Here is a 13840-nt window from a genome sequence, read left to right on the forward strand (position 1 = left end):
TGATATTGTCTCTTAAACATCAAAATACAAGGTGACTATTGAAAATTTCCAAATCAAACCAAAAAATCGCCCCAGGCTGGATTTGGTTTCTGTATCACTTGAGACTTTGGTAAGAAAAAGATTTTTTAATTCACAATTAAATTTATATTCTAATTTATATAGAGATTATATACTATTATGTTTTGAATTTCTTACCTAATCACTAGTTAACTGAAATAACATTGAAAAAAATTAAATAAGAATTAAATCATGTATATTCAGAAATTAATACTTTAAAAAAATCTGGTTATTAATTGTCACAATTTTCTTTCTTGTATCCGTATAAGGGGTAGAACGGAATGCTGTTTAAGACTCAGACATGGGGGCTTCCCTGGTGGCGCAGTGGTTGAGAGTCCGCCTGCCGATGCAGGGGACACGGGTTCGTGCCCCGGTCGGGAAGAGCCCACATGCCGCGGAGCGGCTGGGCCCGTGAGCCATGGCCGCTGAGCCTGTGCGTCCGGAGCCTGTGCTCCACAACGGGAGAGGCCACAGCAGTGAGAGGCCCGCGTACAGGGAAAAGAAAAAAAAAAAAAAAAGACTCAGACATGGATTTCAATTGTAGATCTGCCACTTCGGAACTGTGTGACTTATTACTTAAGCTCTGAGTTACCTCAAATTACCTAATCTTTGAGATTCAGTTTCCTTACATGTAAAATGGTGATTTTTATAGCATGTGCATGTGTTTATAAAATGGATTGCTGTGAGGATTAAATGAGATATGTATATAAAGTCCTTTGTCCATGACCTGAATCATAGGAAATACTAAATTAAATTAAATTTAGCTAAAACCATACTATACACTCACCTTCAAAAAACAACAAACACATCATCACATATCACTAGCCACTGGAAAACAAAGTCCAAAGTTCTACTTAACAAGACAACGTCTTCAGCTAAACAGGTACCTGTGCATCACCCATAAATATCCTTTAGGTCAATTCCATCTCTGTCCCTGGAGCAGAGACTTGGAAAGCTCCAGGACGAGAAGTTCCATAGAAAATAAAAAATTAGAAACACTACATATATTTAGAGACCTTTTAAGAAATAAATTCTTACAGATTGTCCTTCTGATCCTGAATCCAGAAACATCCTGTCCTCAGCCTGCACCCCCATTATGGTGCACTACAATGCCACGCTTTCTTTTGGTGGTAGAGTGTCAAACGCCCCTCACCTCAGATGCAAAGGAGAGGTCTGCTCTCCACTGGAGGGACATCCAGGTGTCCAGCCCAGGGAGGATCCCAATGGGGCCCCAATCTCAGTCTGACCAGGAAAACCCCCCAACATTCACAACTCTGGGGACGATTATCTAATTGGCTGATGACTGTGTGACAGTTCAGGTAAACTGTCATCCTCTGTTTATTAATATCTTAAGAGAAACAAATAAACAAACAAACTACCTTGACTTACCCGGAAATAGTCGCTGCAGGCTGCTAGGACTGCCTTGTGAGCGTGGAATTTCTGTTCCTCAGCAATCAGAGTGACATCGCAGAGGATGCCGTCACTTCTCTGCTGATTCAGCGCTGCCAGGACGCTATCAGTGTGAGATTCTGAGTGGCAGAGCCTCTGGCCTGTCAGCATTTCTTGAATACTGCGAGGAGGAGAGCGAAGAGAGCAATCCAGTTAATGTTGTTCCTCTCATCAGCCCAGCCGCCCCCAGACTCCCTCCCTCCTTCAAGAGCAACTCAGGGAGTGTGGATTCCAGTGTCTATAGTCCTCATTGTCTTTTTCTCCACCATCCTCTTGCTTTCTTTTTCTCTAATTCTCTCTCTTCCTCCCCCCAACAGGATTTCTTTCTCCTTCCCACTGGTCCCTCTCTTTGAGAATTTGTGTTTGTTGTGTGTCCATCTGTGTCTGTGTATTGGCCCATGACTGCAGGCCTACGAGCCTCTGCTTCTGGGCCCCTGTCCCCTCAGTATGTATACATCTCTGAGTGCAAAGCTTTTTCTGGATGTGTGTCTAGATGTGTGTAAATATGTGTGCAAATCCTTCCACTCTGGGACCCCCTCCCTAGCTCTCTGATTCCTTTTCTAGCTTGGTACCACCTGTGTGGGGTTAGCACAAGCTCAGAACTTGCCATGCACTGCTCTAGCACAGAACCCACTGCATGGCTCACCAGAGAAGAATTTACTCAGTCTCCCCACAAGACACAATACTCCATTAATAAATAAAATGAAACTGAGCAAATGTTAGTTAGGGGGAAAAAAGGCTACCAGTGACCATTTCATGTAAAAGGCCATTAATTAAACCATAGTGGCTTATTATTAAACTTAGGAAATTATGCACCACCAGGAGAACATCAAAAGAGATGCCATTGTAAAGAAAAAAGTTAAGGCTGAAAGTAAAATATATCTATCTTATTAGCCTGCAATATCTTGTGTGATCTTCATATTAGACTTATGAATGACTGTGCAATCTATTTTCTGCTCTATTTTGTGAAATTACTAAACTTACCCGTTGTGAAACTTATCCCTTCACTCCCTACCCCAGCCTAAAATGTTCATCCCATATCCTTTCAAAACTCCTGGGTGAAACCCCAGGTCTTCCTATAATAATGGAGAAGTAATGCTATAAACACCAAATGCAAACGGAATTTGTGGATAGTTATGAACAATTCCAGCTTAGATACGTGAAAATCTCCACGGCACTCTAGAATCTCAGAACCGACACTGGACTAAAATGAGTGAGCTGCACCAGTCGTAAGTTACCCCCAGAATGAGAGCAAGGGCCATCAAGCTCTATTTCTGGCCTGCGACTCTTCTTGAAACCGAGTAAGGTTGCCATAAGGATGAACGAGCACTGTCTCCCCCATCCTGATAACTCGACATCCGGTTCCTTCCTCTGAATGTGAAAGAGCCTCTCAGGAGAGCCAGGGAGTTGCCACCAGCCAAGCCTGCATGGTTGCACCGCCAGTTGGCTGGTAAATTACGGTTCGGCATAAATCACCTTAAAGTAAACCAAATGCTTCCCGGGAAATGCCAGAGTGCAGCCAGTAAGCTTTATTGGACACTTTTGACTGGGGAGCCTCAAAAATGTCAGAACTATTGAAAGAAAAAATAAATTTGACAGGAGATGATGATATAGTAAGTTCTCGTGGGAAGGTGGGAGGATTATTTTCAGTTGAAATGCAGCAGTGAGTTTTGAAATGGTTACTGTCATCGAATATTCATCTAGCGGCTCTAGCTACAGGCAGACTTTTAAAGTCAGTAATTGAAAACCACACTCAGAAGCATAAATAACACACGAATTGCTAGGCAAAGGCCAGAATGGATATTAATTAGCATAGCTCAAAGAAATGAGGGAATAGAATAGTAATAGAAATATTATCTCAGCTAAGTAAGCTTTAGGATAGTCTTTGAAAAATCCTTCCTAAAAGGATGACATTTTTATATATTTTACAAACACAAAGCCCTTACTATGTTCCATGAATTATTCTTAGCGATATACAATTATCAATTCATTTTATCTTCATAACAACATTATGAGGCAGGTACTAATATCTCCATTTCACAGATAAGAAACCTGATGGTGCAAGATTAGGCATTTTGAGAACCTATTACCATGAACATAATAATGTAATTTGTCCTCCTGCTTAAAATATAAAAGAAACAGAGACTTCCCCGGCGGCCCAGCGGTTAATACTCTACACTTCCAATGCAGGGGGCACAGATTCGATCCCTGGTCAGGGAACTAAGATCCCACATGCCACGTGGCCAAAAAAATTTTAAACATAAAAAATAAATAAAAGAAACAAACAAAACCTGAAACAAAACCAAAAAATGACAATCTGTAAAGAAGACCTCAAAAATCTATGCTGGGGGAAAAAAAAAATCACAAAGTCCATATTAATTTTATATTTAGATTGTGCATAGTTAATCTCAAAATCAAAGTTACCTTTGAAAAATAATACACATTAATATAACATGAGATAGTGATAGGAAACGTTTGAAATCATGCTTCAAAAACATTTATCTTTGCACTGACTAAGATAAGTTTGGGGAGAGAAAATAGATTTTACTTATACATTTATTTAAAACTCTCATAACTTTTCTCCCTTTTAATATCACCTTAAATGCTACATAAATGTATTTTGAAATGTCATTTGTAGTGGAACAGAAGAATACATTAAAATAATTGCTTATAATGTTTCCTTACTCATTTCCCAAATATAGAGCCACAATTCATGTCCTTATTATTAAGACTGAATCAGTATTTGCATTTCAGATATCTATAGACAGCGAATAAATCTTGCCAGGGAAAGAGCAGCTGTAAACTGAAATTTGGCAAAGAATAAAGGGCTCAGCTCTGAAACAATTGTGATGATGCACAATTTCACAGTATCATTCAGTTGGGCTTGAAATATTCAAGCTTAAAGAAAACAGCATGCTAAATATTTAAGGCAACACTTGGCACAAGATTCCAAATATTTTGGAACCAATATGTTAGGACTCCTTAAAAGCAGAAACAAATACTCCAACATTTGGCAAGGAATAAAGGCTTATTAATCAACAGGTCATTACTGTATTCTGAAACTTCCCACTCAACCCTCAGATGTAAATCTGCAAAAAGTGTTAGGGCACAAGTGGTCACAGAACACAGCTGGAAAGCCATAGGCCCATGTGATAAAGCCAATAATTATAAACCAGGGAGGAGGTGATTCAAAGACTATCATGAACCATGTCTAAATTAGAATGGGAAGCAGACACATCCTTGCATATGGCTCCCTTGGCATCAAAATTATACAAATTAGCAATCTAAACCTCCCACCTTAGAGCAATGTCCCTCCATTATTTAGGAAACGAAGAAGAAAGGAAAAGTATATTCCTAAAACTTCCTAAATTACCAAGAAAACAAACAAACAAAAAACTCCATACAATAGGAGCCACATTTCCCGAGGGTATACAGATTTGTGTGTCATCCTAATATTGGGAAAGGTCTTCCATGGAAGCAATATTGCCACCTCAAAATTCACAAGTGGGTGCAAGAGGGTGACCTGGCTTCCTCAAGGCAACCCCAATACCCTTTCCTCTGTGGAATTCCTTAGAACTGCACTGTCCAGTATAATAGCCACTAGCTATATGTGGCTACTGTGAACTTAAAATGTGTGTAGTCCAAATTGAGATGTGCTGTAAGTGGAAAACGTATGCTGGATGTCAAGGACATAGTGTGAAACAAAAGAATGCAAAAATATCTCATTAATATTTTTATATTGATTATATGTTGAAATGATAATATTTGGGGTATACTGGGTTAAATAGAATATATTGTTAAAATTCATTTTACCTGTTTCTTTTTACTTTTTAAAAAATGTGTCTCCTTGAAAAGTTTAAATTATATATATACTTCGCACTATGGTTCTACAGGACAGTCTAAAAGTTCCCTGGGGATGTGTCCCTCATTTCTTTCCACCTGAACTCTAGAAGGGTTTCAGGTACCCCATCAGGTTGCCGATGAGCCTGGCTGTTCCTGAATCTCACAGGACCCAGCTTCTGCCAGGTACAACATGGGAAGCCCCAGACTCCTTGAGCAAGAAATTGCTTTTTAGTGATGCCACAGAGCAACCACCTGATTGGCCAAATGTCAGCATCCAGTAAGAGGGAGATAAATAAATGAGGTCTCAAGGACAGGACTATTCATGACTTCAAACCTTTAACTTTCCTTCTGGAATTGATGGTAAAAACTAAAGAGTCGAGTCGGCGGGAAGATGGCGTAAGAGAAAGACGTGGAGATCGCCTTCCTCCTCACGGATACACCAGAAATACATCTACACGTGGAACAACTGCTACAGAACACCTACTGAAGGCTGGCAGAAGACCTCAGAGCTCCCAAAAGGCAAGAAACTCCCCACGTACCTGGGTAGGGCAAAAGAAAAAAGAAAAAACAGAGACAAAAGAATAAGGACGGCACCTGCATCAGTGGGAGGGAGCTGTGAAGGAGGAAAAGTTTCCACACACTAGGAAGCCCCTCCGCGGGCGGAGACTGCGGGAGGCGGAGGGGGGAGCTTCGGGACCGCGGAGTGGTGCACAGCGACGGGTGCGGAGGGCAAAGCGGGGAGATTCCTGCACAGACGATCGGTGCCGACCAGCACTCACCAACCCGAGAGGCTTGTCTGCTCACCCGCCGGGGCGGGCGGAGCTGCGAGCTGAGGCTCGGGTTTCGGTTTTGGACGGAGCGCAGGGACAGGACTGGAGTTGGCGGCTTGAGCATAGCCTGAAGGGGTTGGTGCGCCACGACTAGCCGGGAGGGAGTTCGGGGAAAAGCCTGCACCGGCCGAAGAGGCAAGAGACTTTTTCTTCCCTCTTTGTTTCCTGGTGCGCGAGGAGAGGGGTTTAAGAGCGCTGCTTAAAGGAACTCCAGAGACGGGCGCGAGCCGCGGCTAAAAGCGCGAACCCCAGAGACGGGCGCGAGCCGCGGCTGAGGGCGCGAGACCCCGAGACGGGCGCGAGCCGCGGCGGGAAGCGCGAGCCCCAGAGACGGGCGCGAGCCGCGGCTGAAACCGCGGAGCCCAGAGACGGGCGGGAGACGCTGGGGCTGCTGCTGCCGCCACCAGGGGGGCTGTGTGCGAGCACAGGTCACTCTCCGCGCCCCTCTTCCGCGGAGCCTGTGCACGCCGCCACTGCCAGGTTCCCGGGATCCAGGGACAACTTCCCCGGGAGTACGCACGGCGGGTCTCAGGCCGGTGCAGCGTCACGCCGGCCTCTGCCGCAGCGTCACGCCGCCTCTGCCGCCGCAGGCCCGCCCCGCACGCAGTGCCCCGCCTTCCCCCATCCCCCAACCCCCGGCCTGAGTGAGCCAGAGCTCCCGAATCAGCGGCTCCTTTAACCCCGTCCTGTCTAAGCAAAAAACAGACGCCCTCCAGCGACCTGCGCGCAGGGGCAGGGCCGGGTACAAAGCTGAGCTCCTGTGAGCTGTGAGAGCAGGGAGGAGAGGGGGAGGTCTCTCCCGGCAGCCGCGGAGGCGGCGGATTGAAGCTCCACAATCAACTTGATGTGCCCTGCATTGTGGAATACCTGAATAGACAGGGAGTGATCCCAAATTGAAGAGGGGGAATTTAGGAGCGAGATCTGTGATTTTTTTCCCTTTTCCTCTTTTTGTGAATGTGTGCGTGTATGCGTCTGTGTGAGATCTTGTCTGTATACTCTTGCTTCCACCATTTGTCCTAGGGCTCTATCCGTCCATGGTTTTTTTTTTTTAAAAAAAATTTTTTTTTTAATAATTAATTTTAATTGTAATAACTTTATTGAACTTTACCTTCGTTCTTTCTTTCTTTCTTTCCTTCCCTCCTTCCCTCCTTTAGACAGCGAATCACCCCAGGTTGAGGGGGTGGTCTCTGGGAGCAGGATTTATGATTTTTCCCCCTTTGCCTCTCTTTGTGAACGTGTATGTGTATGATTCTGAGTAAGATTTTCTCTGTATAGCTTTGCTTCCAACAGTTGTCCTAGGGCTCTATCCGTCCATGGTTTTTTTAAAAAAAAATTTTTTTTTTCTTAATAATTAATTTTAATTGTAATAACTTTATTGTACTTTACCTTCGTTCTTTCTTTCTTTCCTTCCTTCCTTCCCTCCTTTAGACAACAAATCACCCCAAATTGAGGAGGTGGTCTCTGGGAGCAGGATTTATGATTTTTCCCCCTTTGCCTCTCTTTGTGAACGTGTATGTGTATGCTTCTGTGTAAGATTTTCTCTGTATAGCGTTGCTTCCAACATTTGTCCTAGGGCTCTATCCGTCCATGGTTTTTTTAAAAAAAAAAATTTTTTTTTCTTAATAATTAATTTTAATTGTAATAACTTTATTGTACTTTACCTTCGTCCTTTCTTTCTTTCCTTCCTTCCTTCCCTCCTTTAGACAGCGAATCACCCCAGGTTGAGGAGGTGGTCTCTGGGAGCAGGATTTATGATTTTTCCCCCTTTGCCTCTCTTTGTGAACACGTATGTGTATGCTTCTGTGTAAGATTTTCTCTGTATAGCTTTGTTTCCAACATTTGTCCTAGGGTTCTATCTATTCTTTTTTTTTTTTTTTTTTCTTTCTAAATATTTTTTAGTACAATAACTATATTATACTTTATTTTATTTTTACTGTATCTTCTTTCTTCCTGTCTTTTTTCCTTCTTTCCCTCCTTCCTTCCTCCCTTCCTCCCTCCCTCCTTTCTTTCCTTCATTGCTTCTTTCTTCCTTCCTTCCTTTCCTCCTTTCCTCCTTTCCTTCTTTCTTTCCTCAAACTTCTACTAATTCTCTCTACATTTTCTCCTTCTTTCCCTCCTACCTTCCTTCCTTCCTCCCTCCCTCCCTCCTTTCTTTCCTTCTTTGCTTCTTTCTTCCTTCCTTCCTCTCCTCCTTTCCTTCTCTCTTTCCTCAAACTTCTACTAATTCTCTCTACATTTTCTCCTTCTTTCCCTCCTTCCTTCCTTCCTTCCTCCCTCCCTCCCTCCTTTCTTTCCTTCTTTGCTTCTTTCTTCCTTCCTTCCTTTCCTCCTTTCCTTCTTTCTTTCCTCATACTTCTAATAATTCTCTCTACTTTTCCTCCCTTTTATTCTGAGCCATGTGGATGAAAGGCTCTTGGTGCTCCAGCCCAGGAGGCAGGGCTCTGCCTCTGAGGTAGGAGAGCCAACTTCAGGACACTGATCAACAAGAGACCTCCCAGCTCCACATAATATTAAACGGTGGAAATCTCCCAGAGACCTCCATCTTAACACCAGCACCCAGCTTCACTCAACGACCAGCAAGCCACAGTGCTGGACAACCTATGCCAAACAACTAGCAAAACAGGAACACAACCCCACCCATTAGCAGAGAGGCTGCCGAAAATCATAACAAGGCCACAGACACCCCAAAACACACCACCAGACGTGAACCTGCCCACTAGAGAGACAAGATCCAGCCTCATCCAGCACAACACAGGCACTAGTCCCCTCCACCAGGAAGCCTACACAACCCGCTGAAACAACCTTAGCCACTGGAGACAGACATCAAAAACAACGGGAACTACGAACGTGCAGCCTGCAAAAAGGAGACCCCAAATACAGTAAGATAAGCAAAATGAGAAGACAGAAAAACACACAGCAGATGAAGGAGCAAGATAAAAACCCACCAGACCTAACAAATGAAGAGGAAATAGGCAATCTACCTGAAAAAGAATTCAGAATAATGATAGTAAGGATGATCCGAAATCTTGGAAGTAGAATGGACAAAATGCAAGAAACAGTTAACAAGGACCTACAAGAACTAAAGATGAAACAAGCAACGATGAACAACGCAATAAATGAAATTAAAAGTACTCTAGATAGGATCAATAGCAGAATAACTGAGGCAGAAGAACGGATAAGTGACCTGGAAGATAAAGTAGTGGAAATAACTACTGCAGAGCAGAATAAAGAAAAAAGAATGAAAAGAACTGAGGACAGTCTCAGAGAGCTCTGGGACAACATGAAACGCACCAACATTCGAATTATAGGGGTTCCAGAAGAAGAAGAAAAAAAGAAAGGGACTGAGAAAATATTTGAAGAGATTATAGTTGAAAACTTCCCTAATATGGGAAAGGAAATAGTTAATCAAGTCCAGGAAGCACAGAGAGTCCCATACAGGATAAATACAAGGAGAAATACGCCAAGACACATATTAATCAAACTATCAAAAATTAAATACAAAGAAAGCATATTAAAAGCAGCAAGAGAAAAACAACAAATAACACACAAGGGAATCCCCATAAGGTTAACAGCTGATCTCTCAGCAGAAACCCTACAAGCCAGAAGGGAGTGGCAGGACATACTGAAAGTGATGAAGGAGAAAAACCTGCAACCAAGACTACTCTACCCAGCAAGGATCTCATTCAGATTTGATGGAGAAATTAAAACCTTTACAGACAAGCAAAAGCTGCGAGAGTTCATTACCACCAAACCAGCTTTACAACAAATGCTAAAGGAACTTCTCTAGATAAGAAATGCAAAAGAAGGAAACGACCTATAATAACGGACCCAAAACAATATACAAAATGGGAATAGGAACATACATATCAATAATTACCTTAAATGTAAATGGACTAAATGCTCCCACCAAAAGACACAGATTGGCTGAATGGATACAAAAACAAGACCCTTATATATGCTGTCTACAAGAGACCCACCTCAGACCTCGAGACACATACAGACTGAAAGTAAGGGGATGGAAAAAGATATTCCATGCAAATGGAAACCAAAAGAAAGCTGGAGTAGCAATTCTCATATCTGACAAAATAGACTTTAAAATAAGGACTATTAAAAGGGATAAAGAAGGACACTACATAATGATCAAGGGATCGATCCAAGAAGAAGATATAACAATTGTAAATATTTATGCACCCAACATAGGAGCACCTCAATACGTAAGGCAAATACTAACAGCCATAAAAGGGGAAATTGACAGTAACACATTCATAGTAGGGGACTTTAACACCCCACTTTCACCCATGGACAGATCATCCAAAATGAAAATAAATAAGGAAACACAAGCTTTAAATGATACATTAAACAAGATGGACTTAATTGATATTTATAGGACACTCCATCCAAAAACAACAGAATACACATTTTTCTCAAGTGCTCATGGAACATTCTCCAGGATAGATCATATCTTGGGTCACAAATCAAGCCTTGGTAAATTTAAGAAAATTGAAATTGTATCAAGTATCTTTTCTGACCACAACGCCATGAGACTAGATATCAATTACAGGAAAAGATCTGTAAAATATACAAACACATGGAGGCTAAACAATACACTACTTAATAATGAAGTGATCACTGAAGAAATCAAAGAGGAAATAAAAAAATACCTAGAAACAAATGACAATGGAGACACAACGACCCAAAACCTATGGGATGCAGCAAAAGCAGTTCTAAGGGGGAAGTTTATAGCAATACAAGCCCACCTTAAGAAGCAGGAAACATCTCGAATAAACAACCTAACCTTGCACCTCAAGCAATTAGAGAAAGAAGAACAAAAAAGCCCCAAAGCTAGCAGAAGGAAAGAAATCATAAAAATCAGATCAGAAATAAATGAAAAAGAAATGAAGGAAACGATAGCAAAGATCAATAAAACTAAAAGCTGGTTCTTTGAGAAGATAAACAAAATAGATAAACCACTAGCCAGACTCATCAAGAAAAAAAGGGAGAAGACTCAAATCAATAGAATTAGAAATGAGAAAGGAGAAATAACAACTGACACTGCAGAAATAAAAAAAATCATGAGAGATTACTACAAGCAACTCTATGCCAATAAAATGGACAATCTGGAAGAAATGGACAAATTCTTAGAAATGCACAACCTACCCAGACTGAATCAGGAAGAAATAGAAAATATGAACAGACCAATCACAAGCACTGAAATTGAAACTGTGATTAAAAATCTTCCAACAAACAAAAGCCCAGGACCAGATGGCTTCACAGGTGAATTCTATCAAACGTTTAGAGAAGAGCTAACACCTATCCTTCTCGAACTCTTCCAAAATATAGCAGAGGGAGGAACACTCCCAAATTCCTTCTACGAGGCCACCATCACCTTGATACCAAAACCAGACAAGGATGTCACAAAGAAAGAAAACTACAGGCCAATATCACTGATGAACATAGATGCAAAAATCCTCAACAAAATACTAGCAAACAGAATCCAACAGCACATTAAAAGGATCATACACCATGATCAAGTGGGGTTTATTCCAGGAATGCAAGGATTCTTCAATATACGCAAATCTATCAATGTGATAAACCATATTAACAAATTGAAGGAGAAAAACCATATGATCATCTCAATAGATGCAGAGAAAGCTTTCGACAAAATTCAACACCCATTTATGATAAAAACCCTCCAGAAAGTAGGCATAGAGGGAACTTTCCTCAACATAATAAAGGCCATATATGACAAGCCCACAGCAAACATCATCCTCAATGGTGAAAAACTGAAAGCATTTCCACTAAGATCAGGAACAAGACAAGGTTGCCCACTCTCACCACTATTATTCAACATAGTTTTGGAAGTTTTAGCCACAGCAATCAGAGAAGAAAAGGAAATAAAAGGAATCCACATCGGAAAAGAAGAAGTAAAGCTGTCACTGTTTGCAGATGACATGATACTATACATAGAGAATCCTAAAGATGCTACCAGAAAACTACTAGAGCTAATCAATGAATTTGGTAAAGTAGCAGGATACAAAATTAATGCACAGAAATCTCTGGCATTCCTATATACTAATGATGAAAAATCTGAAAGTGAAATCAAGAAAACACTCCCATTTACCATTGCAACAAAAAGAATAAAATATCTAGGAATAAACCTACCTAAGGATACAAAAGACCTGTATGCAGAAAATTATAAGACACTGATGAAAGAAATTAAAGATGATACAAATAGATGGAGAGATATACCATGTTCTTGGATGGGAAGAATCAACATTGTGAAAATGACTCTACTACCCAAAGCAATCTACAGATTCAATGCAATCCCTATCAAACTACCACTGGCATTTTTCACAGAACTAGAACAAAAAATTTCGCAATTTGTATGGAAACACAAAAGACCCCGAATAGCCAAAGCAATCTTGAGAACGAAAAAAGGAGCTGGAGGAATCAGGCTCCCTGACTTCAGACTATACTACAAAGCAACAGTAATCAAGACAGTATGGTACTGGCACAAAAACAGAAAGATAGATCAGTGGAACAGGATAGAAAGCCCAGAGATAAACCCACGCACATATGGACACCTTATCTTTGATAAAGGAGGCAGGATTGTACAGTGGAGAAAGGACAGCCTCTTCAATAAATGGTGCTGGGAAAACTGGACAGGTACATGTAAAAGTATGAGATTAGATCACTCCCTAACACCATACACAAAAATAAGCTCAAAATGGATTAAAGACCTAAATGTAAGGCCAGAAACTATCAAACTCTTAGAGGAAAACATAGGAAGAACACTCTATGACATAAATCACAGCAAGATCCTTTCTGACCCACCTCCTAGAGTAATGGAAATAAAAACAAAAATAAACAAATGGGACCTAATGAAACTTCAAAGCTTTTGCACAGCAAAGGAAACCATAATCAAGACCAAAAGACAACCCTCAGAATGGGAGAAAACATTTGCAAATGAAGCAACTGACAAAGGATTAATCTCCAAAATTTACAAGCAGCTCATGCAGCTCAATAACAAAAAAACAAACAACCCCATCCAAAAGTGGGCAGAAGACCTAAACAGACATTTCTCCAAAGAAGATATACAGAATGCCAACAAACACATGAAAGAATGCTCAACATCATTAATCATTAGAGAAATGCAAATCAAAACTACAATGAGATATCATCTCACACCAGTCAGAATGGCCATCATCAAAAAATCTAGAAACAATAAATGCTGGAGAGGGTGTGGAGAAAAGGGGACACTCTTGCACTGCTGGTGGGAATGTGAATTGGTTCAGCCACTATGGAGAACAGTATGGAGGTTCCTTAAAAAACTACAAATAGAATTACCATATGACCCAGCAATCCCACTACTGGGCATATACCCTGAGAAAACCAAAATTCAAAAAGAGTCATGTACCAAAATGTTCATTGCAGCTCTATTTACAATAGCCCGGAGATGGAAAGAACCTAAGCGCCCATCATCGGACGAATGGATAAAGAAGATGTGGCACATATACACAATGGAATATTACTCAGCCTTAAAAAGAAATGAAATTGAGTTATTTGTAATGAGATGGATAGACCTAGAGTCTGTCATACAAAGTGAAGTAAGTCAGAAAGACAAAGACAAATACCGTATGCTAACACATATATATGGAATT

General features: G+C 41.2%; 1 protein-coding gene across 2 annotated transcripts in view; it reads right to left on the reverse strand.

The window, feature by feature from the left end:
• The window catches only part of KLHL32 (kelch like family member 32), a 242965-nt gene that overhangs the window by 179192 nt on the left and 49933 nt on the right, over positions 1-13840 (reverse strand). For both annotated transcript variants that reach the window (XM_032651502.1, XM_032651501.1), the window contains exon 3: positions 1447-1627. In XM_032651502.1, coding sequence (XP_032507393.1) covers positions 1447-1627 — 181 coding nt within the window. The remainder of the gene's footprint in view (positions 1-1446; positions 1628-13840) is intronic.

The sequence above is a fragment of the Phocoena sinus genome, chromosome 12 (assembly GCF_008692025.1).
Source record: "Phocoena sinus isolate mPhoSin1 chromosome 12, mPhoSin1.pri, whole genome shotgun sequence".
Lineage (NCBI taxonomy): Eukaryota > Metazoa > Chordata > Mammalia > Artiodactyla > Phocoenidae > Phocoena > Phocoena sinus.